Here is a 26,717-nt window from a genome sequence, read left to right on the forward strand (position 1 = left end):
GGCTTTAGTGCGGAGCAGGTGCCAATCTGTAAAATTGCTTCTTGGTTTGGGGCTTTTTTTTCCACCAGAAAAGAACTGGAGAGAAAGGCCGTCAGCCGCGACATGACGCAAGCATGAAGAAGGTGACGCAGGCATGAAGAAGGTGAATTTCCAGTGACAGCGAGCGTGTGCCCTTCCCTCCTGTGCCTGACCAACGTCCCTGGTGGGACCTGCCTGCCGCACAGATTGCTTCCTCTGCTGGCAGGATAAGGATCTTTTAATAACCTCGAGGTGAGATCACAATCATGAGACTTTTTTCAGGGCATCCCCTACAACTGCTCTAAGAACTCTTCTTGGTGAGGAATCCCAGCTCGGTACCACTCTTAATGTCAGGAATTTACTGGCCATTTCACTTCTGCTATTCTGTTTGCTGGAGGAATGGCTGTGCCGAAGCCCCCGCCTGGGGCAGACCCTCCCTGCACGGCTCCCAGGCCTGGAGCTGGGTGGGCTGTCCGGGCAGGGGGCAAAACTGGAGGTGGGAGATGCCGAGGATCTCGGTTTGGCATTGCCCGGCAAAGCGAAGCAGCGCCGATGTCAGAGCCCCCCCTCGCCGCACGCAGAGGCGTGTTAGTGGGAAGTGGGCACTTGGGGAGGGTTCGCCCTTCGCTCCCCAGAGCTTCTGCCTGGGCGACTCCGGCGTCGTGCGGCGAAGGGCAGAAACCTCCCGGGGCACTGAGGGCAGCGAGAGCAGCACAGAGCTGAGAGCAGGGGGTGCAGCTGGCGTTTCCTTCGGTGCTGCACGCTGCCCTGCCCCGGCTCAGCACATTGCAGGGGACCCACAAGCCCTGGATGTGAACTGCGATGCTTTCACTTGTAGCAAAACCTTCCTACTTGTAGCAAAACACGGCTTTGCCTACCTGATAGGGCTGGTGCTGCTCGCTCAGCACCCCGTGAGCTGAGCTCTGAAGCAGAGCGGGGGTCTGGTGCAGCCGGCGGCAGAGCCGGCTCCAGCTGCACGGGCTCTCCACCCGCTGGGCCAGCAGTACTTCAGTCTGATCTCATGTCAATTCACCCAAAGCTAAATTAGTGGAAAATACAGGCAGGCTTTGAGTTCAGGATGTAAAAACATCTTGTGTCGTGCTTTTCTCAGAATGGATTGCACCTCGCTAAAGTGCAGCAGAGCCATGCGAGTCCTGCTTGCTGAAAGCACACAGCCCGTGGCGCTGGGGTCCCTTCCACCCTGGGGTGTCTGCGTGACTTAGTCGAAGGAGAGCCTGCAAGCAGTCCAATCTTACACACAGGACACGGACGTGAAATACAGGAACGAAATTCCGACGAGATACTCCGCTGCTGAACGAGCATTCAATGTCAGATCCATTCGAGTCTACATGTTTCAATGCAGTTCAGCAGATTCAATCTTTCCGTTCGAGTGGAACCAACCTGAACTGAAATCTTTCTTTCTGAGCTAATTTCCTGTGGAATTTATTAGGAACGGTGTTTGCTTTTGAGAAGTCATATTGACGAACAGCTGCCATCTAGCCCTGCTACTTCGACCTGGGCAACAGATTTTAACCACTTGTTTCCACTCTTCTTGCAGCAGAGTCACCTAGGGTCTAACAGGAGAGTGAAAATACTGGGCCACTTTTTTTTTAATGCACCAGGTTTTTTTAATGCACCAGTTTTTTAATAGTTAATTTAACTTGAGGGTGACAAATGTGCTGTAGCAAGCAGGCAGCACAGTGTGGCTTTACCTGGGCGGTGTGTTTGTTCGTGCGGGATCGCAGTTTTGACAAAGCCTGCTCGTGGGGCACACGTGTCAGCAGGAGCACGTCAAAGAGACGGATCACTAAGGCATGAAATAGACTGCAAATATACACAAGCAAATTAAGCAAAGCTTTAATAAACGTTTGGAGAACTCCCAAGGTATAAAACATGACTGTACAAGAAGATGGGGTGTCATAAAGACACGGTACATTATTTTAAAATATTCCCATTCTTTTTTTAAGGAAAACAATTTGCTTGAATTGGCTCTGACAACCCAGAACTTGGCATGTACCGAAATGTTGAAGTTAAAGCGCGGGTGTATGCGCAAAAAACAAACTGCAAAGCATTTGCCTGCTGCCTTCCTCTCGTCAGCTTCGGCTTCTGCCGCCAGGGATGTGGGGATGGACTCCTGGGAATGTTGCCTTCCACCCCCTCCCTCTGGCACAGCATGAGCACAGAGCAGATGGAGGCAATCGTGCCACCTCTACACACCCCCCACTCCCACAGGCAGCACCATGACTACGCTTCAAGGCTCTACACCCACCATTTCTGAGTATTCTGCCTGTATCCGAGGGAAGTCTTTCATCTCTGGTCCTTCTTGGAGGAAGTGGTTACAAGATAAAGCTCTCAAAGGCTGCTTACCTGCTTGGATATCGATGAACAAAAGGAAAATGGAGCAATAAATAGAGTTGCAAAGATGCAAGCTGCACCTGCCTGCTGAGAGAATTCGAAAGCAAGCGTGATGAAAAGCCCGTGGTGGTGCTTAGAGAGCTAAGGGAAGTGCAGGTCACCTTCTGGGAAGCCAGATAAAAATGCTGATGGTCTTCAAGCCCTGGAATTGTGCCCATTACAGACCCCAGAAGGGGATCAGAACCACAGTGGCAACTGGCCTGCCATGAAAAACCAAGAAGGTTTTTAAGTGACGGCTGGGCTGGCACAACGTCTAAGGAAGGTCTGAAACTGTGGACGGGTGTTTACATCGGATCTGAGACCATCCTCAGGACCCTCAACTTCAGATACGTTTAATTAGGGCTTGCGAGAGCCAGGGAGCAAAATGTTTGGCCTCATGTCGAAGGAGCTGGTGTTACAGGCAAGGCAACAAGTGATCAGTAGTTTTAGTTTCGGATGCTCACATGTGCTCAAATTCTACTAAAGTCCTGTTTTGGCTGTGGTTAGCTGTTACGTTACCTTACGATAATTTAAATAGAAACATGCCATGGTAATGTTGGGGTGGAGTTTTTTTGAACAGCACAAAATCTTCAGATCTTCGAGTGCTGTACGCTAAAGGGAACCAAATCAGCTCTTCCCAGCAGTGAAAAGTCCTTACATGAGCCACAGATTACAGAACATTCACTGCTCTTAGTGTTCTAACGTTTAGGGAAGGCATCATTCCCAAAACAATTCTGCCTGGATGCTGGCTGGAGGCACTGGCAGGGAGCTCGATTCTGCCTCTGAAGGTTGTAGGAGCAGCAGGGCTGAGATGCTGGTGTTGATGTAACGGATCAACTCACTGAACACAGCTTATCTGCTCCTTGTAATATATATCCCAGTAACGGTCGGGTAATTAAGACACTGATCAGATTACCCTGAACAGGACAGTGATGCATGAGAGCCAGACAACGGCTGCCTGGCGCAGAGATCTGTTATAACAGCAGTTTAACTAACTACACCGTTACTTGTCTGATGCAGAGCAAATGTTGCATTTAGGCTAATGGAGAGATAACACAGGTACCACAGGTTTTCCTTTATGTCCATTTGCTGAAGCAGAATAATGCCTTTTGAGGTGTCTCCCATCCCAGCCACACAAACACTGAAACATTGCCTGAGCTGTGTTCTCTCTCTCTCATAACACTGGTCTTTCTGGCTGGTTTTGGAAGTTCCCTGGGAACTTTCCCAGTTCCTCAGCGAACTGGCTTGTTTGGGTCCATCCTGAGCTGTTCCATCTTCCCCCAGCTCCGCACAGGTGATGGGACAGTAATTCAGGGTAAGCCCCGAAGCACCAGGTGCTTTGGAACCTGTTGGGGACTGCAAGCTCCGTCCAGGACCCATCCTAGTGACCTGTCATTTTCCCATCTGTCCTGGCTGCCGTAACAGCATTGCCATCTCGTAAGAAGAGGACGCAGAGGACAAGATGCCAAAGTGAATACTTTTGAGTCGCCTTGGAAGGAAGGTGAGTTCCTGAGGAGCTGGGGATGTTGCTGCCTTGTTCGAGGAGTCTGTTCCAAGAGCAAGGGTCCACCTTGGGCAACCACGGAGCAAAAGCCCCTGATTTGTATTGATGATCCACTTAGGACCAGGATGGGATGGCTGACAGCACTGCAGGTCCTGAACTTCTGCATTAACGTGATGGTGGGGAAGGCATGGGACCGCAAAAGCGCAAAACCTTTTGAGGAAGATGATGCATGCTGATACTCAGCAGATGGTAACACAAAACCACCCAGAAGCAGAAAGGAGGGGGGAAGTCCACTTACTTGTTTGAGCTGCTGAGAATCTAGAGAGGATGCTGTAAGCATGTGGGAGAAGGGCAAAGGGATGCTGGCTGCCAGCAGTCCTGCATGCGGAGATTTTTTTCATGTGCTAGTTGAACATGTTCCCCAGAAAAAAAGGGTCTGGCAGAGATGGGGATCCTCCCTGTTTCCTACAGCACTCGTTTCTGGTGGATGCTCTGGCAGATGAAGCAGGATCTGCTCTGGAGAGAAGAGATAAGGAGAAAGGAGATATTTTTTTGCCCCTTCACCACAGACAATTTCTCATGTGTCAGTGCAAAAGCAGAACCCACTTTTACCGAGTCTCGGTAGTGCGTGCGTGCCGCCCCTCGCTGCACGTGCTGAGGAAGCACCTGAGCACCCGGAGCGCCTGAAGGTAGCGTGGCATGCAGCACAACCGTCCTGTATCAGTGAAAGACGAGGAGGAGCATCGACTAAATGTCAGCCACGCAAGGGTGTGTCACGAGCCTCTTGCAGAGGTGCAGGAAGTATAAAAGGCAGAGGTTCCCAAAGAGGGTCCCTGGAAGGAGCTGCGGCGTGCTGAGCTGTGCTGGAACCTACGATGCTCTTGCGAACCTGGTGACTTCATCTCCCTTCACAACGAGACCATGGAGAGTGGTGAGTACCTGCTCTGCAGCCTCCGCCTTTGTCTTCTGCTTTATCAATCATGCCCAAATCCATGCCTCGTGACACAGGGATGGAGCACTTTTAACAGAGTAGAACAGTATAAAAGACTTTCATCTTCCTTATATCGACTATTAAAAAAGAAATGCACAGTTCTCTTCTACATGCTCAAAACCCCTCCAATCAATTAACTTCAGAAACACACACATAAAAAATAGGCTTGTAGCCAATTTCAAGGGGCTATTTTGTCCCAAAGCAAATAAGCTCTTCTCACATAGCATGTACCTTTTCTTCTCTGTTCTTATTAAAAAAAAGAGAATGCACCTCCTTGGCAACGTTTTAATTCAGGGAATGAATCAAAGGAAGCAGGAGCAAGCATATCTGTGGTTACTGCTAGCTAAGTCTGTCCAGACTTTTACAGATTGTTTCTATTAACAAATATTTTCACTGCAGCAACAAAACTTTGCAGTTCTGTGCTTGCTCGGAGCTGGAGCAGCCCTGAGCCGGTGCACCTGTAGGGGTCTGTGTTCCCATGGATTCCTCCATCATGAAGCAGGCAGAGAGAAGCAAGCAAGCGAGAGAATCCCCTTCTCTTTGGTCCGTATCCTGTTAGCCCAGGAAGCACAAGACTCTTTCTGTTTCATCTTGAAAGTTTCAAACTTTCCTTTGCCATTTCTTATTGTACTTTCACACCCAGAGCTCTGTGGGCACCCACTGCCCGGAGCTTGAGGAGATGAGGAGCTGTAGGAGGGGAGATGGCACCATGGGTCAGGGACACGGCACATAAGATGCACGCTCTTTCTCCTCGAAGACTGTCAGATTTATTCCCTTTTTATTATGGTTTTTTATGCTCAAATATGTGCAAACACTAATCTGAGGGAGTGCGGGGAAGAGGGACAAATGCAAGAGCTCAGATGGGTAAGTTAGTTTAAAAGCAGATTAACCAATCCGGGTTTAAAACCCAACTTCTACCTCTCCGTGCCGGTGAGCACGGGCAGAGCTGCAGTGAGGATGGCGAGAGGATGGGACAGAGCCACCAAGTTCAGCCCAGTAAAGCCCTGCTCCGGGTGTAATGAATTACAGGGTGAAACGGGAGGCGTCACTGCCTTTTCTCTATGACATTTGCAAATTGGAGCCTTAAATTAACCGCAGCGTGCAGGGGGGCGCGGGGGTCCCATGGGAAGCACTGCAGGCAGAGCTGCAGCCTGTGACCACACTGAGATTTGAGCACCCAGTTCCATACTGGTGCCTCCGACTGTGCCACATGAAGGGGGACGATTGCCCTCACCTGTTTTTGAAGAAATTCAGATGCAAAACACTAGTGACGCGCGCAACAGCAGAGTCAGGCTGGTGCAGCTGGGAAAATTTGGCACTTCTTCCTTTTTGTATCTTTGTCCACTGTTTCAGCCCACAAACTAGTCCCTTTCCCAGGCAGGGATTTCTCCTCTGGAAAGGTCTCCGGTGATTTCTGAATGAAGCAGAGGGGGGTTCCGTGCGCAGTGTCTGGATGCAAAGCCCTGTACAGCAGCTGGGAAGGGGGAGCCCAGGGTCTCCCAGGCTCCAACGTGACACTGGGGGATGCGGGATGCTCCCACGGTGCTCGCTGGAGCTCCTGGCTCCCATAGGACCCACCAGGCAGGAGCAGGGAAAGGGCAGAGGGAGCCTTCTCATGGATGTCTCCCGGCAGCTTCTGGGAATCGTTGGCTTGGGAAGCCCTGCATCCCAACCAGCACCATCTGGGGAGCCCTGCATCCCAACCAGCACCACTTGGGGAGTCCTGCATCCCAACCAGCACCATTTGGGAAGCCCTGCATCCCAACCAGCATCATTTGGGAAGCCCTGCATCCCAACCAGCACCATCTGGGGAGCCCTGCATCCCTAGCACCATTTGGGGAGCCCTGCATCCCAACCAGCACCATTTAGGAAGCCCTGCATCCCAACCAGCACCACTTGGGAAGCCCTGCATCCCAACCAGCACCATCTGGGGAGCCCTGCATCCCTAGCACCATCTGGGGAGCCCTGCATCCCAACCAGCACCATCTGAGGAGCCCTGCATCCCAACCAGCACCACTTGGGAAGCCCTGCATCCCAACCAGCACCATCTGGGGAGCCCTGCATCCCTAGCACCATCTGGGGAGCCCTGCATCCCAACTAGCACCATTTGGGGAGCCCTGCATCCCAACCAGCACCACTTGGGAAGCCCTGCATCCCAACCAGCACCATCTGGGGAGCCCTGCATCCCTAGCACCATTTGGGGAGCCCTGCATCCCAACCAGCACCACTTGGGGAGCCCTGCATCCCAACCAGCACCACTTGGGAAGCCCTGCATCCCAACCAGCACCATCTGGGGAGCCCTGCATCCCTAGCACCATCTGGGGAGCCCTGCATCCCAACCAGCACCACTTGGGAAGCCCTGCATCCCAACCAGCACCACTTGGGGAGCCCTGCATCCCAACCAGCACCACTTGGGAAGCCCTGCATCCCAACTAGCACCACTTGGGGAACCCTGCATCCCAACCAGCACCACTTGGGAAGCCCTGCATCCCAACCAGCACCATCTGGGGAGCCCTGCATCCCTAGCACCATCTGGGGAGCCCTGCATCCCAACCAGCACCATCTGGGGAGCCCTGCATCCCAACCAGCACCACTTGGGAAGCCCTGCATCCCAACCAGCACCATCTGGGGAGCCCTGCATCCCTAGCACCATCTGGGGAGCCCTGCATCCCAACCAGCACCACTTGGGGAGCCCTGCATCCCAACCAGCACCACTTGGGAAGCCCTGCACCCCAACCAGCACCATCTGGGGAGCCCTGCATCCCTAGCACCATCTGGGGAGCCCTGCATCCCAACCAGCACCATATGGGAAGCCCTGCATCCCAATCAGCACCGCAGCCCAGCTGGACCTCTCCACCCCTCAGCACCCTGCTCTCCTTTACATCCCTGGCCTCTGCAGCATTATGTGGGTGCCCTGTAGGTTTCTTAAGTTTTTCAGTATTTGGGAGGGCAGCTGTTACTCTGACTTCAACTAACTGGTAACGGTTAATTATGACAGGAAGAAGAAAAAATTAGTGAGAACCTGACAAGAATAGTACAACAATTTTCATCCTTTGGGATTTTATCCTAGTACTGTATTTCAAAGGAATATTCCAAAATAAATATTTTGCACTGGAAGATGCACAGCATTAGTGCTGCTGCTGGGGTTTTTGGGTTTTGGGTTTTTGGGGTTTTTTGGGGTTTTTTACACACACATAGGAAACACGGGTAGCTCACTTAAATTCATTCTGAACTTGCTTATCTCTGCTTATCTTGTCTTTTGATTCACAGTTTCCTAAAAAGGGGTGGAGGCAGGTAATTATTAAATTTCTTCTCTAACAGATATATGAAGCCGTGAGATAGAAGCATGACTTAAGTTTCATTGGGACTGTTCATTCCTGAAACGATGGTATCGCTCCTGTGCCAGTTGTGAGAAGCAGAGGGGAAAGGTGGCAGAGAACGAGCACTGAGCTGTAACTGCCAACAGTCATTATATATTTAAGTATGATTAATTTTTCTCAGAAATACCTGGTTCTTCCCCCAAAAGCCTACTCTAGCGATGGTGAAGAGGCAGCAGAAACCGGTACATGTTTAAAGATATAAACAGTACGTTACTCGCTGCCTCCACATGCTGAGGTGCTCGAGAACGAAACTTTTGCTTTGCGGTTTCTGGCCAACAGAAAAATAATTCTTTCACCACGAGGGTTTAGCCCAAGCCAGTTTGCCAGGCTTTGCCAATACTCTTGCCGGACTCTCGTTTCCACTTGGTGCCTTCCCCAGCACCAGCACGCTGCTGCTGCTGCTCCCCACTGCTCCAGTTAGAGCCGGAGCTGCCAGGCAGGAGCCGACCCAGTGCTCCATCCTGCAGGATTTGGTTTCTCCAACCTGTTTTAACCATCCCACACGGTTCTGTTTCTACTCCTCTGGGTAGACTTTCTGCTACCAAGTATTTCTTACTATCAGCAGCTTTTCTGGGCATGCCCGGGGGGTTCACAGCTACTACAGCTTCTTTTATCTTGATTGAGATCAGTTGTGATGGCAGGGAGCTTCAGATGAGCTGGATGGGATACAGCTGTCCGAACCCACCCACCCTTCTGCTGTGGGGTGGCAGGAGCTGCACCCCAGGTGCCCACCCTATGGCCTTGACCCTGGACTCAAACCCACCCGTTTCTTTCCCTTTGCTATCGAGGGAGCCGAAACGCCCATCCAGGTGCCAAGGGCTAGAGCTCAGCGGGATGGATCCCAATTGCGCTCGCTCTGTGGAGGAAGATTTTCAGGATGGATGGGTTGTTGTCCCCTCTCCGACCTGCCCTGCCATTAACAGCAGACCCTTCCCTCTTCCATTCACACGGAACAATTCTCCTTTCCACCTTTTCCCAGGGCCCGCAGGACAGGAGCATGCTTTGAGAACTGCAGCAAACCAGCACGTCACCAGCTGAGGGACAAGGGGGCTGACGTGGGGCTTGATAACGTGTCTGACTCATTCGCTTTTTATAAATGTTGTCTTTTTATAAATGAGGTTTCTAGTTCAACTGTTCATGGGGATTTTTGAGAGGTTTTTTTGTTGGTTTTTTCTTAATATTTTGAGGAACAAAACTTTAGGAAAATACCCACAGCAGAGAACTACCAGATAGGGAAAAAAAAAAAAAGGAAAATAAAAAGTAAAGAAAGCTACCCAAAAATGCCTGTTAAGCTCCAGGGCATGTCTCATTTCCTCTATGCAATTAATTTGCTTGTGGTCCCTCTCCCCTGCTGCCTTGGACCCTCAGAGCATTGCAGGGAGACATCAGCCTCGTCCAGTCTGCCTGAAACTGGTGACGCAGGGACCCGCTCAACAAACTCCTGCGTGGGGACCACGAGGCTGCATCGCCTCTCTCATTATGCCTTTGCAAATGACTCTCTCATTATGCCTTTGCAAATGAGTAAGTTGAAAGGGGGGGGGTGTACAGAAAGAGGGGAAGAAACTGTGCAAGCTTTTTTTTTCATATTGAAAAAAATCATTTGACATTTAAGACACTTGAAACGGTAACCGAAGGGGGGGTTGTAAACCAGTGTGAAGATCTTTAAAGGAATGATACTTCACTGAACTGTTTCAGGATCGTTAGTTGAGTCACTTCATCAGTCCTATTTTGTTAGATGCCTCAGAGCATGTTAAGGAGGAAAAAAAAAAGTACAGAACAGCAACTCACCAGGGCTGCACACTGATGACTTTTCAGATTAAGGGCTGGGCTGGTCCGGTCCTTCGACTTGAGGGGGTGATGCAGAAAGTGGTGGAGGAAAAGGATGCTGCACCTGGGGGGCAATGCCCTAGACTGGCCCCACCGGCACATCAGCCTGGCACCGGGCAGTTCTTTGCATGAAATGAGTGAAAAATGCCGACAGCAATGCACTGATGGAGCCGGATTCAGGTCGGTGCCTTTCCTCTGTAGCCTGAGAGTGGTTCCTCTCCTCTGCCTCCTTTTTATACAGCTGCTAGGAAGTGAATTGCCTTTGAGGCCTCAACCCCTGCCCAGCGTGGCCAAGTAATTATTATCCATCAGCGGGCAGACATAAGCACCAACTCCAGGACTCCCCCAGAAACCAAGCCATGAAGACGCCTGGCCAACAGAAGACTGGAGACTCTGATGGTTGGGGGGGATCAGGGACCCCACACCTGTGTCCCAGGCAGGGAGGGCAATGACAGTCAAGGCTTGTGGATTTTGAGTGGTTTGGGCTTTCAGAGTATTTCCTGTGTTAATATGTGAAAGTCAGATCAGCATCTCGAAGGGAGAGATGGCTACCCCAGATGCTCACCAAACCTCTTCCTGCAAGTCTGGGACTGGTCAGAGTGAAAGCCATCAGACAGACAGAAAGCGCAGACAGAGTGTTTCGCCAAGCCCCTGCCTCCCCCCTCAAGCCCAGCCTTGCCACCCTCCATTCCTGATGCAAACGGCACTGACGAGGCACTATTACCCTCCCCAGATTCCCCCAGGAGGGTTCAGAGAAGGTGAGGGGGTGTGAACAGAACTGAGCACCCAGCTGCATGAGTGTAAAAGACGAAAACAAGGGGGAAAGGCAAGGCACAAACTTCTACAAGACAGTGGGAAGCTCACACGCAGGCTCTGGGGGTGAGAAGCGTGAATATTTCCACTCGTGGCCAAAGATCTCTCAGCTGACACATCACTGCTCACATCCAAACAAGCATCTCCAATCGCAGGTGCCCAAGTAACGATTTCTGTCATTAACAATGCTACTGCACGCGACTTGAAGTGGGGATACTGGTGCAATGGCTGCAGTTACCATGAGCAGTGGAAGTTCATCATCCTGGTCCACTGCAACACCTGAAGAGGAGACGGGCAGAACAGGGAAGGGGGCAAAGGAGCTCGGCAAAGGAACAGAGCGGAGCTGCATACATCAGGCTGCCCAGCGTGAGAGGTGCAAACTGATCAGTCAAATTTATGAAAAGGCCATGAAGAGAAAGCCGTGCTCCCTAGGAGAAACAGGCAGCTGAAAGCCAAAGGCATCTCCCGCCTCTGCCCCAGCCTTGCTTAGTGACCCTGGAGCAGCTAATCAGGAGGGAAATGAGAGGCTGCGGCACAGGGAACAAGCCAGTGCCTAGAGAAGCATCCTGGGATGAGCAGCATGATGCTCAGAACAGCTGGTGCCAACTCTCCTTCAAGGAAGGACACGTCTTCTGTTCGTGCCAGAGCAGCGGCCAGGGCTTTCTCCCAGCTGCCAAATCACTTCTACATTGAGCAACTTTCAGTCGCAAATGCCCAAGGTAGATGGTGGTACATGCTTTAAATAGAGCAAAGAAAAAGCTTTCACTGGCCTCCCTGCCTCTGCTAACCACAGCAGGAAGAACTGTTTGCCCGAGATTGCTCTCACCATTATCACATCTGGCTCTGAATTGAAATTTTTCCTCCCAGCTGTCAACATCCTGTATCTTCACATCCAAAGGCAGCAGCAGCCAATTTTAAGACATTTAAGAGACAAGCAATAAATTTCAGCCAGCTTCAGTTCTGCACATCCTGCCAGGAGCTGAGCTTTCCTGTTCCGCAGATCGGTCACCGCACCGGCGGGGAACAGCTGGGCCCGATTTATATATATCTATAGCTGGGCGCTCACAGCTGTACGTTTTTACATGGGTTGAGTATGCTACACCCCCACAGCTCAGAACAAGGCACAGGGGGCAGGCTGCTGTCCATCTGTAGGGAAAAAACAATAATTAAAACCCCATATAAAATAAAAATTAGTACACTGTGCACAGGGTAACTGTCCTTAGCTATGAGCCTTTACAGATGAAACTGGAGGGGCCAGACTCCTGAGACTTTGTGCTCTGACAGTAACTTGTGTGGCCCTGGGTTATCCTGTTAGCATCTTCACCAGGTTTTAGTTTACCCAGCCGTGGGGAGCTTTGCAGGGTTGAGAATGCCGTGGTCAAGTGTGCTACTGCTGCTTTTTCAGAGTGAGCATCATGTGGAAAACCCCCACTCAACTAACGCCAACTAACGCCTGTCTCCTTCTTCTACAGGCAAGCAGCTAAAGGTCACCCTTGTTTTCAGCCTTCCTCTAATTTTTCAGGTAAGATGTTAAAAGCAACGTTGTTGAAATCCAGCTGCCTTTGTGTTGTGGGTAAAGAGAGATGACGAAAACTTTCGACAGGCAAAAAAGCAGCCACCCACAGCCCTGCAGAGATGCGTGGGGGGGAACGGCCGCTGGCACGCAGGATCCAGCCCCAAGGAGGTGGGTGGGGAGACAGCAGAGCAGTGCTAGAGAAAAACAAAGGAGAGAAAACAAAGAGAGAACAGAAACAATGACATATCCTGTGACTTTAGGAAGGCCTAGACTGTTAGCACCAAGTCCCTCGCTAGCAGCAAAATGAGCATTTTCAGGAAAGACGAGAGCATCCTCCAGCGAGCGCTGGGGCAGAGCCAGCTCGCTGCTCCCTGCAGGTACTCGGCCAGCGCTGGGCTTCAACACAGGTCAGTGCTGAATTGCTGCCATGCCCAGGGAGGAAGAGTTCAGCTTCTTCCTCCGCTTGTCCTTGCTCAGAGTCAATCTTAAGCAGGAAGAACCCAAAGCACCACGCCGTGCCGTGACCTGCTCTCGGACCGCAGGGTGCAGCGCCAGCGCTCACACCCCCACAGCTCAGCCACGCTGCAGCCCCCAGCCCCAGCTCTCCACCGGGCTCAGCAGAGCAGGGAGAGTCTTGCAGCCTCTTTCTTTTCCCTTTCACTTCTGGTGGCATGCCTCCAGGTAGCAGGCAGGATGTGGTGAAAGCCAAGCCTGCCTGAGATGGAGAGCACGCTGAGATACTCACCGATAACAGGCGGGGGGTATCCAGGGGAAACCTTTCATCTCGGTGCGATGGAGTGAAGGTACCAGAGATTAATAAGTCACAAAAAAGCAGGGCACAGATACCACAGGCTCACTCTGCCCCGTAGGTTACGGCAGTGTAGGAAGACGAAACCATAATCAGGACTTAGATCAGGGGCCTGAATGAGACACCGGCAACACGTCCATGCCAGCGCGGTAACAGCTTCCTGCTTCGCTGCATTTCCCCAGGTCTCATTGACATCTCTCTCCATCACTTTAGCAGAGGAAAGAGCCCTGGGAGGCTCTGGCTTTGCCCTCCCTTTGCTCCCAGCACTCGGCGGGCTTGGCCCTCGCTGCGGGGGGGATGGGGTGGCAGCAGGACCAGGAAGGCCGGGATGCCAGGCTGGATGGGGCTCAGAGCAACCTGGGCTAGTGGCAGGTGTCCCTGCCCATGGTCCTTTCTGACTCAAACCATCCTGTGGTTCGGTGACGCTGGCACTTGCCATGCCAGGTCGCTGCCAGTTACAACCACGGCAGCCCCTTCTCGCACGGTCACAGGGAGGAGGGGATGGGAGCAATGGGAATAGCTGAGATGGGGGAGGGAATACTGAAGTCATTTTATGCCTCACAAGTAGAGTTAGTCGAGAGGAAACATTGCCCCTGCTGAGAGGAGGATGCTGAAGGATGTATTATTTTTCACATTGCATCCGACAGCTGGCTATGTGCATGCAGCTGTATGCGGGTCCTGGAACGTTCTGGAAAGCAGCCGCACACCAAGCGCTTCCAGGCTGAGCACTAAACTTTTCTGGTAGAATTCCCACTCTGAGCCCCTCCAAAAAGCCCAGACCCCACGTACTTATGGGGAATGTTTTCAGCCACCAGATCCTGCCAGCTGGGTCCATGACGTTGGCATAAGCCCATGCTCGGGAAGTCCCTGGGGTTTCTCCGTGGGCTGCAGCTGGATGCTGCTGCCTGCCCCACAGATCGACACCCTTGGAACACAGCACAGTACCTGTCCCAACACACTCTTCTTGTCTTCCCTGTTCCAGTTCTGTGCCGGCAACAATGTCACCGATGACTATGACTCCAACATCACCATCGACTACACCATGTTCGAGACCCTGTGTGAGAAGGAAGAAGTCCGTAACTTCCGCGCTGCCTTCCTCCCAGCCATGTACACCCTCATCTGCTTCACGGGGCTGCTGGGGAACGGGCTGGTGATGCTCACCTACATCTACTTCAAGAGGCTCAAGACCATGACGGACATCTATCTCCTGAACCTGGCCCTGGCAGACATCCTCTTCCTGCTGACCCTCCCCTTCTGGGCCACAAGCGCAGCCATGCACTGGCTTTTTGGGGAGTTTGCCTGCAAAGCCGTCTACTGCATCTGCAAAATGAGTTTCTTCAGCGGGATGCTGCTCCTCCTGTCCATCAGCATCGACAGGTACTTTGCCATCGTTCAGGCTGCCTCAGCCCACCGCTTTCGTCCCCGGATGATATTCATTAGCAAGGTTACATGCATCCTCATTTGGCTCCTGGCCTTCATCCTCTCGATCCCTGAGCTGGTTCACAGTGGTGTAAATGACCGTGACAACCATCCCCGTTGTTCTATCATCGCTAATGACCTGCAGACCTTCAACACTGGCATCAAAGTGTCCCAAATGGTTTTTGGCTTCTTATTTCCCCTGCTGGTCATGTCTGTCTGCTACCTCATCATCATCAAAACATTACTCCAGGCCCGCAACTTTGAGAAGAATAAAGCCATCAAGGTCATCATCGCCGTGGTAATCGTCTTTGTTGTCTTCCAGCTGCCCTACAACGGCGTCATGCTGGCCAAGACCATCTCAGCCTTCAACCACACCAGCTCATGCGAGGAGAGCAAGAAGCTTGACGTGGCGGATGACGTGACCTACACCCTCGCCTGCTTCCGATGCTGCCTCAACCCTTTCCTCTACGCCTTCATCGGTGTCAAATTCCGCAATGACCTCTTCAAGCTCCTGAAGGAGCTGGGCTGCCTGAGCCAGGAGCGCCTCTGGCAGCTGTCCACCTGCCGCGAGAGCAAGAGGTTTTCCTTCGCTATGGAGACAGAGACGACCACCACCTTCTCCCCATGAGCCAAGCTCCCAGCAGGCTTTGGCCAAGCTGGAACAGTTTTGTACACGTCCTCTGTTCTGAGATACTGGTAGAGCAAGACCTGCCGCTGCTGTAGGAAAGGCAGCTGCAGGAGGAAAACCCAGGAGCATCCCCCTATTCCAGGCAACAAGCACTGCTAGGCAATACTCCTGTGGATGGAGAGACTTGAATAAAACTGTGACCGTTAGCAAAGCAAGGGAGAGGGAGGCCAGTCAGTTTAGAGTTGTTATGTCATTTCACCTTTCTTTTAGTCTTTAGTCAAAATGAGAAATGCTCGAAATGGAACATTCTCCCTAAAAGCAACAAATACCAAGAGAAACGGATATTTGCGCAACAGAATTGCTTGCTTTAGAGCTGAATGTCCAAGAGCATCATCCTGGCTTGGAATGGTGCTTTTAACAAGTCTACATATTGCTCTTCCATGCCTACAAAAATTATGCCCGTTGCACTGGCTCAGTCTTCAAGACAGGACAGCACCAGCCTCAGGCGCCAAGCTTAATCCAATATGCAATATAAGCTGCGGAGTATCCTAGCACACCGTTCTCTGCTCTGCCTTCCCCCATGAAAAGCCAGAAATTTCCATAACTAATACTAAATCCACACATATGGTATAAACAATTCCAAGAACGTTGTCTATTATTGTAGCAACTCCTATGTTTGTCAGGAAAATACCAGTTCTGCTTCATTTCTACCTGCATCTGGTGTTTCACCTACAAAGAAGGTGCATCCTGAGAAGCACAAGGTATTATTATTCCATCCCAACGTGGGCTTGAATCCATTAGAAATGCTGCTCCGCTCTGGAAATAGTCTCCTTGAGCTTCTGGAAGGGCACCTGTCTGCACCAGGTGGAGGTAGGGGCAGCTGGCACAGGTTAGATTCAACCTGCTTGCGCAAAGAAAAATGGGTTACAAGCTCCAAATGACCCGTGTCTTTCCAATCCCCAAGCACACAAATCTGAGCTGAGAAACAGGTACTTCTGCACCGATCCAGCCAGCTGCTTAAAAGACATCTTTATCGCTCGGCCATCCAGCCTGTACCAGTGTCACCCTCACTCTCGATGGGCTGAGGGATGGTTTGCTCACTCACTTGGTATAAAGATTTTAGCAGACTGGCGCCAGAATCCTCAGAAGGTTAAAGGCTGAAGCCCAGGGCAAATGCATGTGCATTTCTTAAGGCAAAAACACTCAAATTCAGGATACAGTTGTGCCCATGGTTCAACCCCTTCAGCGTGCCAGTGGCCAAAGCTCGCTTGTACCCAGCTGTATCGGCTGCCTTCTGTGCTATTGCTTCTGACCTCGAGACATAGAGAAGAATGTGGGGTTTCTTCTCCCTTCCCCATCAGCGTGCCTTTCTAGAAGGACATTAGCAGCTGGCTTTTAACTCAGACGTGTATTTCACATATAAGCTATTGAGAACGTGTTTTGCATCCAGACTGTCAGGGCTAATAAAGATGCCATTCACTGCGGCTGGATTTAAACGCCGGGACAGTCACGTGTGGAAGATTACTGCCAGGGTCACCTACTTGAAAGGAACGTGGCAGCTGAACAACAGATTATTGTCATGTAAAATAAGACCTTGAAAAGAAGCCCAGAATATAATGCCAGTTGGCGCTTCTACTGGAAGAGGGAAGATTCCTACGACAGATGAATACCCTGGGAACTGCTTGTCGTGTGACATCTGAATGTCACCCGGGGAGGAGCTGCTGCAATTGTTTGGGCATCTGTCATGGAGGTGCAAGTGGTAAAAGCCCCGCAGAGCACAGCTCCCGGGAGCCAGACGTCAATGGGAAAAGGTTTGGCCAGGAGCTGCGGGGCAGCAGTAGCCCGGCTGAGCCGAGGCACGGAGCCTCACCCTCCGGAGCAGCACCTCAACCCGCTTGTAGAAGCTGTTAAGGCACATTCCAGTGGACACACGGAGCAAAACACACTTTACTAAAAAGATGTTTATACTTTATTCAATACCACGCATGGATCCATCAGGAGCGATACAGGGAACTCCCTGGATCATCAGTTGAACACCATTGCTTTAGAGACGTGAGAATGAAAATCAACCTTCCAAGGAAAGACTTCGGTGAGCTGGTTTTGAGACAGTGTCGCCAGTTATATAGCTGGCTGCCATCATAATGAAATAAATTCTTCATAAACCATTTGGCTTTGGGGTATGGGATTTTGCCAAGAGCTGGGATTCAGGAGGAAAGCACCTTCTGCTCCACGTGACCGGAGCTACAATCCCCCCCAATCCTTCAACGCATTTTCTCTCGTAATGCCCATGCAACGTACAGAAGCGCTGCTTCTCCATGGTGCAAACTGGGGGGTTATGACTGACACCCAATAGTCATCTGTTCTGGGTTTGTTCCTACAGCCCTGACTCAGGCGAGATGCTCAGACAACAAGAACTTCACCAGAGCAAGGACTACCCATAATACAGGGTCTTTTTAGTTTTCCTCATCAGTAACAATATATTCTTAATGTGTATTCATATATGTAAAGCTGCTTTACACAGGGAAAAAGTATGTACGTGAATGTACCCTGAAAATGCACTGCTTTCACTAAAATTTTATACAAAATAGATTCACCTAACTTATTCTAGCAAGGAGCATTGCTTCACCAAAACATGCAACTGTACTTGACTCCTGTTTGATAAAAGCCATCCCCCCTTCTACAGACTGGGGGGGTCTTCGGGTCTTCACCAGCTCAATGTATTCTAAATGGGAAAACACGCAGCTGCTGCCCTACAAATGAGGTACTAAAAGCATCATCTGGTGCCACCTCAGCAAGACAGCAGTGACTTCAGAGTGCAGGGCTGTTCTTTTTTTTTTTTTTTAATTTTATTTAATGGTCAGGACAAATTTGCCACTCATTTAGATGAATCACATTAACATTGGCCTTAGATCCTAACCTGAGATTCCCCACTGAAGTCTGAAAACTGACTGTATTTTGCTATTTGTGGAAAATAAATTATAACAATTTAAAAAAAAAAGAAAAAGGTACCGTTGTTTTTCCATTGTATTTCCTCCATAGGACATATTTTGTATGTATCATAACAGCTTGTATCACATCCTTCTGGTCCTGTCAAGAGCTGTTTGTCAATTAACCTACCTTTGTACCAGTACTGCCCTGCAGAAAAAAACCAAACTAAATAGAAAAAAAGCTGGTTTACTTCAATTGTTGATGAATTACACAGTAAACAAGTCACCAACACATTAAGTAGTAGCTTTTATTTTAACTATTTACCCCACCGCCTTAACGCTGCTCCACTACTGGATATACCTGATGGCTCCTTATCACTGAAAAGCCTATATAGGAAATAAAATGTTGTACCGTTTTCTTGTTCACTTTCAAATGTAAGAAGTCCATCATGAAATACCGTATTACTGGGAAAATTGCTCAAGGTAGAGGCAGGGACCACAAGGGCACAGACCGTTTCTCCCTGACCTCCCCAGTGAATTTATGCAAAGAGGGATGTTCAATAGCCTTTACCAAAAAGTGGTTTAGAATTGCAGCCATGGAATCAAAGAGGAAGGAACCTCCAAGAAAACCAGGAGACATGAAGCTGGATGGTTAAGTGCCAAAACTAAGGACCATTTCTGCTTTCGCTAGACAGCGCGCCTCTCTCATGGTTTCTCCCTAGAGAGAAAGCATTAAGACCAGTTTCAGCACCCAGCCCAGAGGTTCCAGCAGCGATAAGGAACATCTCAAGACCACAGCACCGCAACGCAACTCTAGAGAATAACAGTCTAAACACAAGGGTCTTTAAATAAACATTAGGTCTCGCTTGCCACGGCTAGGTCAGAAGTCACGACTGCCCCGAGTCCGTGTCGCTCAGCCGTGAGAGATGCAGGCGGCTGCAACAGCAGCAGGAACTGCAGCACGCGCGGTACAGAAGCAGAACCAGGGAGCTGCAGAGAACCACCACGCTGAACAGGTCCCTGTGCTTCTCCGAGTTGACCCTGAGCCAAGCTTTTCAACAGGAAAGATCCCAAATTTTAAGAAAACGGGAGACTCCAACTTGCAACCCTAATTTAAACAAGTAAAAACTCAGCCCACCAAGCAATCCTCCGAGGTCACACCTTACATCACAAATACCCCGGCCAAAGCACACAGAACCTGCTACAGGAAGAGAGGTGCATTTCTAGGATGGATTTAACCCATTTTAGTACCTTTCACCACCAAGACAGAGAAAGAAGCCTCCTTTTACATTTCACTAAGGGACTGGAACCAATCACTAGGGGACTGGGACCAATCTCAGGTTTCAATCTTCTTTCAAAAGTCAGTTAAAAAAACCCAGCCCTCGCTACAGAAAGGAGCTGCTGGTCTGCAATAAACTACACGCAAAGCAGAAGAGACATCTACCACCTCGTCCCAGCCATGGGGACTCCAGGTGGGTCCTGCCATCCCTTCTCCAAGTCACCGTGGGAAACCTCTTCATTGCTTAGAAGCCCTGGACTCCTCATTGCTCCAAATAAAGTATCGCTGCTAATTGCTTCCCCTTCCCTGCCAGTTCTTTATCAATGCACGTGTGCTAATGTGTCTTTTGGCTTAAAAGCCCACAGTACCAAAGGGATCTGGGCTGGAGGTAAACTGGAAGTAGGGGGAAGGAAAAATGGAATGAGGCCTCACTAAGTGCAGCTGCATCCATCCACCCATCCACCCATCCATCCATCCATCCATCCACCCACCCCCTCAGAGCAGGCTCTGGTTTGTCCTCTCCCTTCTCATGCTGTCCCAGGTGCCGCCTCCCATCACCGGCTGGTGAACGAATGGATGAATACGATGGTGGAGGTGAAGCTGCTCCTGGCACAGCTGTGGTTTTTGATGTGCCACCTGGGTAGCTACGGGAGGGAAGCCCTTGTCACTCTAAGAAAGAATGAGCTGGAGTTAAATGAGGCGAACCCTAAAAATACCACACATGGGTGATGAGGAAGGGTGGTGGCACAGTGTAGCTGTCAGAATAGCTGAGAGTGGGCTATGGTTTCCTCTCCCCACATCTTCTTTTATATGGAAAAATAACGCCAATTCCTGTTGTGGGGGTGGAGGTGTCAGACCTCGGGGGAGAAGTTCTTGCATGGTCCTCCTCCCTGGCTCCTCAGCGGAGCTGCCTTGCCCGGGGCCACTTCCCCCAACGGGCTGGCGCTGGGGTTTCTCTCCACACCAGGAGATTTCTCCCCCCCTACCTGAGCCACCCTAAGATGGATCTGGGGAAACTTAAGTCAGCTGAGACCTCAGCTGCGCCTTGTTGGCATCATCACAAGCAGCTTTGTGACCTCAAAGCAAGGAGATCAAAGGGCCGGGCCAGATTGAAAAGCAAAGACTTTTTATAGATTAGAAGGCAGCTGGACCGGCTCAGAGCCTCCTGGTGGCACATAAGATGGGACAAAAACATGCAGTTGGACTTTAAAGAAAATGAACCAGATAAACAGCATCATGCTGTGTTTAACGACAGCAGCACGAGCCGCTGCTGGACCACCTCACCCTCCTTCCAGCCCCCCCTGCGGTGGCAGTACACTTTGGGGGGGTGGGAAAGAGAAGAGCATTTGTCACATAACAAATAACCCTCTAGCTTCAGATGTGGCTGACCATAAAACCAGAAAAGATCCAAAGGGATGGAGTCTTCACGGGGTTTTGCTGAGTTCTTTGTAGACATGCTTCCCAAAACGGGCAGTTTCTTCCTTGTGGTGATCTGTATCAACAGGCGAATGCGCAGTACACAAGGGTCAGAATAAGAAGGATGGAAGAAGATGGGGGGAAAAAAAAAAAAAGGTGGCTGACTAGAAGGAAGAAAAAGATTAGCTAGAAATATTTGGTCTTTACCAGGTCTTTTCCTGCTTGGCTGCCCCTTTGTGCTGGCACAAGCCTCCGGACCAGCACTGCACAATTACACCCAAAGGCTACGTGGCCACGGCAGCTTCGCTGTCTGCGTGTTCCCAGTAGTGACACTGTGGGGAAAAGGGAACCCAGTCAGATCCAGTGGTGAAAAGCCTGGACAAGACTTAAAAAATACAGGTTGTATCCCCAGCTCTGCTCCGCAGTGCCCCGAGTCAATCCTGCGCTTCCTCCCCAAGGACTAAACCAGAGCTAAAATATCACTTTCCAAAAGCAGGAACAGGAGTTCCTCGCACTGTTACTAGTCCCATGCATGGCAGCCTTCCCACCCTCTCGCCAAAAACGAAGAGAAGCCCTCAGGTGTTTAGATTTTGCAGAAATTGCAGGTATTTAAGCACCCACAGGCTCAGCTCCAGGTGGCAGGATAACCCATCCTCAAACTGCAAAAAAAAAAGAAAAAAGTTATTTTTCCCTTTTGCCTTTCCGTAAGACCCCAGTTCTTCCCAGAGCCAAGAGTATTACCCAAGCAGGAGTCCAACCTCCTCGATATTAAACCAACACCTGTCACTGCCACAGCTCGTTACAAAAATCTTCTTCAGGTCTTAACAAGTACCGGAGACTTTCGGTTCACCTTCACCGCACGCACCGCAGATGCTGAGCCCAACTAGGCATGATCTCATGTATTTGTCATTGCTGAACCCATGCAAACCTTCAGCTTGCAGGAACTGAAACTCTGAACTTCCCTTCCTGATGCTTTGGGGGTTTTAATTCAATTGTCTAAAATAAGAGAGCAAGCAGATATTTACTTTCCTTTCCTTGCTGATGAGCACTGTTGCACAAAACCCTAACTCTTGAGTAATTATGTGCTTTATTGGGAAATTTCTGTGACTTGAAGGTCAATTCTAATGACTAGAATCACCCTGCAGGAAAGGACCAAATAATTCCCAGCCCGAAAGGCCTTCCAGGATTCGGAGCCTGTGCACATCGCCCTGTACCAAACCCAGAACTTCTCCCACGGACTCTAATTCCTTCTTCTTTATGTAGGAGCGCCGTCTAAATTCCACTTAGAACAACAGGACCTTTCATGAGGTTCATGACACTTCATTTCTGCCTTACCCTGCGAGCTGGTATGAAATGTTCATGCTATACAACGTGAGGTGAGGAGGTAAGATCCCAGCGGCTGTAGATGTGGAGCAAACGCCCTCCTGGCAGAACACAGGGAAGAGGAACTACTTCGTCTGCTGTCCCCTGGGTGCGGAGACTTCTACCGGATTTGCAACAAGGTGGATTTCATGTAGGTGTCTGTTAAGGCTTGAAGAATCCCAGAACTGCTGTGCAAGCCCAGGGCAGCAAGAGGACAGTGACAAATGCAGCTACTTTTCAGTCCCCACCTGTCCCGAAGGTTACGCTGCAGTGTAAAACTGAAAAGCTGAGCTCCTCTGGGACCATGTCCTGGTTTATACGCACAAAACGACCAAACCCCAAGTGGCTGAATGCTCCAGAGAAGGAAAAGGTTCTTGTAAAATACTCTTAGCTAACCAGGGAGTAAAAAATAAAATCTTCACAAGCAGAAGTGACTCACGAGCCTTTCCCAAAGACTCCTTCAAGCCTTCCTTTCCAAGAGACACTTCCAGCTTTTACACTCGCACACCCAACACAGGCAACCTGTTTCCCACCCAACTGTCTGAAAATGAAGGTGCTGAGCTGGACATCCAAAAAACCTTTGTCTGGTACCACTGGTGACTTCCTCCCATCCCCATCCCGCACGCCTTCTTGTGGTCTAGAAATATAGGCATTCCGGTTTACCAATTTTAATTACAAGAAAAGCAAAGGAAATCTTGCCCCCTGCTGCAGGAGCACGCTGCCCCACCACGGATCCTGACTCTAAAGACCTCGGCTCTCTCTGCTTGATCCGTGTAACTCGGACAGGTAGCGCAACCCCGCAGGTTTCTTTAGTACACCCACAGCTTTGCACATTATTATCAGGGAATCACTCCGTGTGGAAGGAGATGTGAACACACACACACACACACGTTCATATTTGCATCTGTCTCCCAGCAGAACTGGTTGCAGACTCGGGGGGGCTATCACAGCAAAAATCAATACCCGCTGGAGCAAAATCTCACCACCTGAGGTGCACAAATAGAAGCTCACATTTTTAGGGGAGAGTTGACCGATTCCCTCAGAGATAACACATTTCTTCTTCTAAGTTTTGGCCACACCAAGTAGTGAGCAAGAACCTCTACCCCTGCACCAGGGCGGGGAGGGGGAGAAGGAAAAACAACTCTCTCTCTGGATGACTAACACACCCAGCAGCAATTGCCACTCTGCAGCTCAGCCCTGCTCTTCAACGGGGAGTTGCGCAAGACGCCTTTGAAGAGGTTAACACGTTTGCAGTCGGTTCTCATCTGCCTTGCCAGGGGGCCGCAGGTAGCTGCAACGCTCCTGCTCAAACTCCCTGACCCGACTGCACGGGAGAGGCGCTGAGCATCCCAGAGCTGCGCCCCAACAGATGCAGCTTCCTCCAGGCTTGGGGGGGGGGGACTGCAGCAGAACTGGCAGGTACCCAGATCCTGACAAGACTCATCAAAATGTCTTTATTGCTAGCGGCTTCTGGTGGGCCTCCACCCCCACCTACAAATGAGCAACCCCTCACGTGCCAGTGCTGCCTGCACAACCTAACAAACAGCCACCAGGCGTGCAGCCAGAGACGTGGGGACTGTTTTGAAGCAGATGGCAAACAACAGAAAAGGTCTCCATGCCATCACGAGCCCTGCGATGCTGCCTCCTCAGCTGGGCATCCTGTTTCGGGCATTACGTGGGCTGCAGCTGCTGGATGTGCGCCCTCCACGCCGGCTCACCCTGCAACTGAGAAGATGGTGGAGCATCATCCCGTAGCACCACAGCTCTCCTGCCACTCGCCGCAGCTGCCCCAGCCCCAGTGCCGCTGCCGCACAAGGGGGCACGATGGTGATGCACTAGTGGGACAGCAGTTCTGCAGAGGAGCTGCCCCTCTTTGGGGACTTCAGGCTCCTGGTATGTGCCCACACCAGAGACCTGCTCCTGAGCAGGGAGCACATCACGACGCCATGTGAGCCAGCGCACCCCCGGCAGACAGCTCCCCAGTCCACAGCCCGCTGGCTGCCACCGCGGTGGCAATGTCCCATGGGGAGGGTCAGTCTCTCTCCCTCGGGATCACGGTCCCGTTAGGAGCAGCCGAACCCCAGCGTGTCCCAGACGTGTTGCCCATGAGTGACAGCGAAGCACGCGTAGGGGGAGAGGGGCAGCAGCAGCAGCAGAGGGTCCGAGGCACCTCCTGGCTGACCCTGGCCAGCGGCGATCCTTACAGATCCTTACAGCACTCTGGGAAGGAGGGAGGTATCTCCTTGCTGAGCAGTTAACGGTGATCCTCAGCTTGGAAATTCATGCCCTTTATAATCGGCAGTACAAAAAAAAGTCTTTCCCCACCAGGCAGACACGCATCGAGTTTGTCGGTCAGGGCACATGGCCTGAAACACGCTCTGAAATGATGCTTCAGTGAGTAGTAACCAAGATGCAAACACTTCCTTCTCCTTCCTGCAAGGGGAAGCTGCCTGAAAACAACAAATACCGACGATATGCAAAGGCAGGTCACAGAAGGCATGCTCACAACGGCCCCAAGCCCTGCAAAGCCACCACACCCCAGCCAGGCTCCCAGTGACCTACGGTACATCCACGGTCACGGTCCCTTCTGGCTGTGGCCATCAGCACCAGCAACCGGCAGCCAGCGGGACACAAAGCTGTGAGTTCTGAGGAGCAGGGACACCATCTCCTCTGCATCCTTCCCTCCGAGCTGCTCTCCTCCTCTCACCTTCGGTCACCCAGGAGGTGAAAATCCAGGCTTTTCCTTGGAGAAGGCTCCCAGCCAAACCTCTGCTCTCTGGTTAGAGCCTGGTAAATCCCCAAACCAAGGGGCCTTACTAATCTCTTAGCCCTCTGGCTGAGAGATGCTGACACCATGTGGGAAAGGCTCAGCAACGCTCCACCGCAGGCACCACGCTGCACCCACCAAGCCGGGACTTCGGGAAAAACTCGGGAAAACTTCCCCCTGCAATAAAGGTGTGGGTTCCAGCACTATGAACCCAACCATATTCAAGCCCTCTGCGGGCAAGCAGGCTAAAAGGTAGTCATTTTAGTTTGGCTTAATGTAAATATACTGGAAACAATTTTTAAAAGGCTTTGAGTCACTCTCTTTTTAGCTCTGAATCAGATTGCCAGTGCCTTTTCCATGGGATTTCAATAATCCGTTTGGAATGCTGAACTTCATGTTTCTCACCTCTTCCCGTAAAAATGACATCTCCCATGTATCGCCTTCCACTAGCTTCGTACCCAGATCTCCTAGATAATTTTGAAACACATAAATGGCCTTTTTCAGTCACCTCCCACCACTCGGGATCCCTTGGGACACTGCACCGCAGCTGCTGCAGCTCAGCACAATGAGCAGGGTGCGAGCAGAGGGCAGCCCCTTCCCAAGCCCAGGAGCTGTGATTTTTTCAGGCAGCTGAAGAAAGCAGCTTTTTTTTTAAAAAAAAGTGAACTTTACAAATATGCATTTTGCCCCACAAGGCCTCATTCGGATTTTTAATCACTCCACAATCTAACCCACGGGGAGCTCAATTGCTGCTGTCACGTGCAGCGCCGGAACCTGCACGTATGCAGCAGCCCCGTGAAAACAGGTTGCTTGAGCGTAACCACAAATTTCTACCCAAAACCCCACAAAAAGCCAAATTCCTTAAGCCCCACGCTGCTGCCGGGTCCCTACAAAACAGTGGACAGCCTTAGCTTCCAAGCTTTTGTAGATGAACCAAGAAAAAAAAACAACCATCATTTCAGCCAAGGCCACACTCGATGACTCAAAGACTTAGTCATTGCGATGCAGGTGAGAACAAACCTTGCAGAGGTGTAAATCTTGCACCGTAGGAAAGCCACAGCTGGCAAGAAGTTAGAACAGAAATTTCCACAGCAGACGGTACCCCTGCTAACTGCTAGAGTCTTTCTGTTTCCCTAAAACCCTATTAACAAGTCACCGGCATTATGTTACACAGCGATTCCTGTATTTGCCAGCAAAAATGCACATGAAAAACCCAGAATTAGGTTCTTTCTCAACATCATGGAGAAACATGCTTATTTCAGCCGCTTATTTCAGGGCGAAGAGGCCAAACTTCTTAGATGCTCTTCCTGTGAAGGCTTCTACGCTCCTCCAGCATGTGTGAGGCATAATTTAACTTTGCTTTTTTTGATTTTAATGGAGGCTAACGCCAGGGCAATTACTGCTTTCAACGCATACTTCAAACCCCTCCACCTGACACGTCTGCAGCGCTCAGCCCCAGAAGACCCCCCGTGCTATGCCCACTCTTCTCATCTGCCGCGGGGCTCCGCCGGCTAAACACGCGGGAGGATGCACGGCAGGGCTCTGCAACACAACCAGCAGCAGAAGCTGCCACCTCCATTTCACCTCCAAACGCACTTATTGCAAACTGAAACCTCCCTGGCTCCATGGGGGTTCACTCCGGTAATGCCTCTTCCCCTTGTTTGCATA

At 50.8% G+C, this 26,717-nt stretch overlaps 1 protein-coding gene and 1 long non-coding RNA gene across 4 annotated transcripts; one reads left to right on the forward strand and one right to left on the reverse strand.

Annotated features, from left to right (window-relative positions):
* The first annotated feature begins 4,525 nt into the window (after window positions 1-4,525).
* CCR7 (C-C motif chemokine receptor 7) lies at window positions 4,526-19,801 on the forward strand. The gene is made up of 3 exons (XM_056362440.1): window positions 4,526-4,847; window positions 12,400-12,449; window positions 14,234-19,801. The coding sequence occupies exons 1-3, from the start codon at window positions 4,838-4,840 to the stop codon at window positions 15,296-15,298; spliced, it is 1,125 nt and encodes a 374-aa protein (XP_056218415.1). The 5' UTR covers window positions 4,526-4,837; the 3' UTR covers window positions 15,299-19,801.
* LOC130160154 (uncharacterized) lies at window positions 18,126-26,717 on the reverse strand. 3 transcript variants are annotated; one of them, XR_008825947.1, is made up of 4 exons: window positions 21,662-26,714; window positions 21,542-21,579; window positions 21,128-21,252; window positions 18,126-20,996 (listed from the first exon to the last, which is right to left on the reverse strand). It is a non-coding gene; the product is annotated as an uncharacterized LOC130160154 (long non-coding RNA). The 3 variants fall into 3 exon arrangements; XR_008825946.1 differs by having other exon boundaries at window positions 21,128-21,579; window positions 21,662-26,717; XR_008825945.1 differs by having other exon boundaries at window positions 21,128-26,717.

Source organism: Falco biarmicus, chromosome 17, assembly GCF_023638135.1.
Source record: "Falco biarmicus isolate bFalBia1 chromosome 17, bFalBia1.pri, whole genome shotgun sequence".
NCBI classification, from domain to species: Eukaryota; Metazoa; Chordata; class Aves; order Falconiformes; family Falconidae; genus Falco; species Falco biarmicus.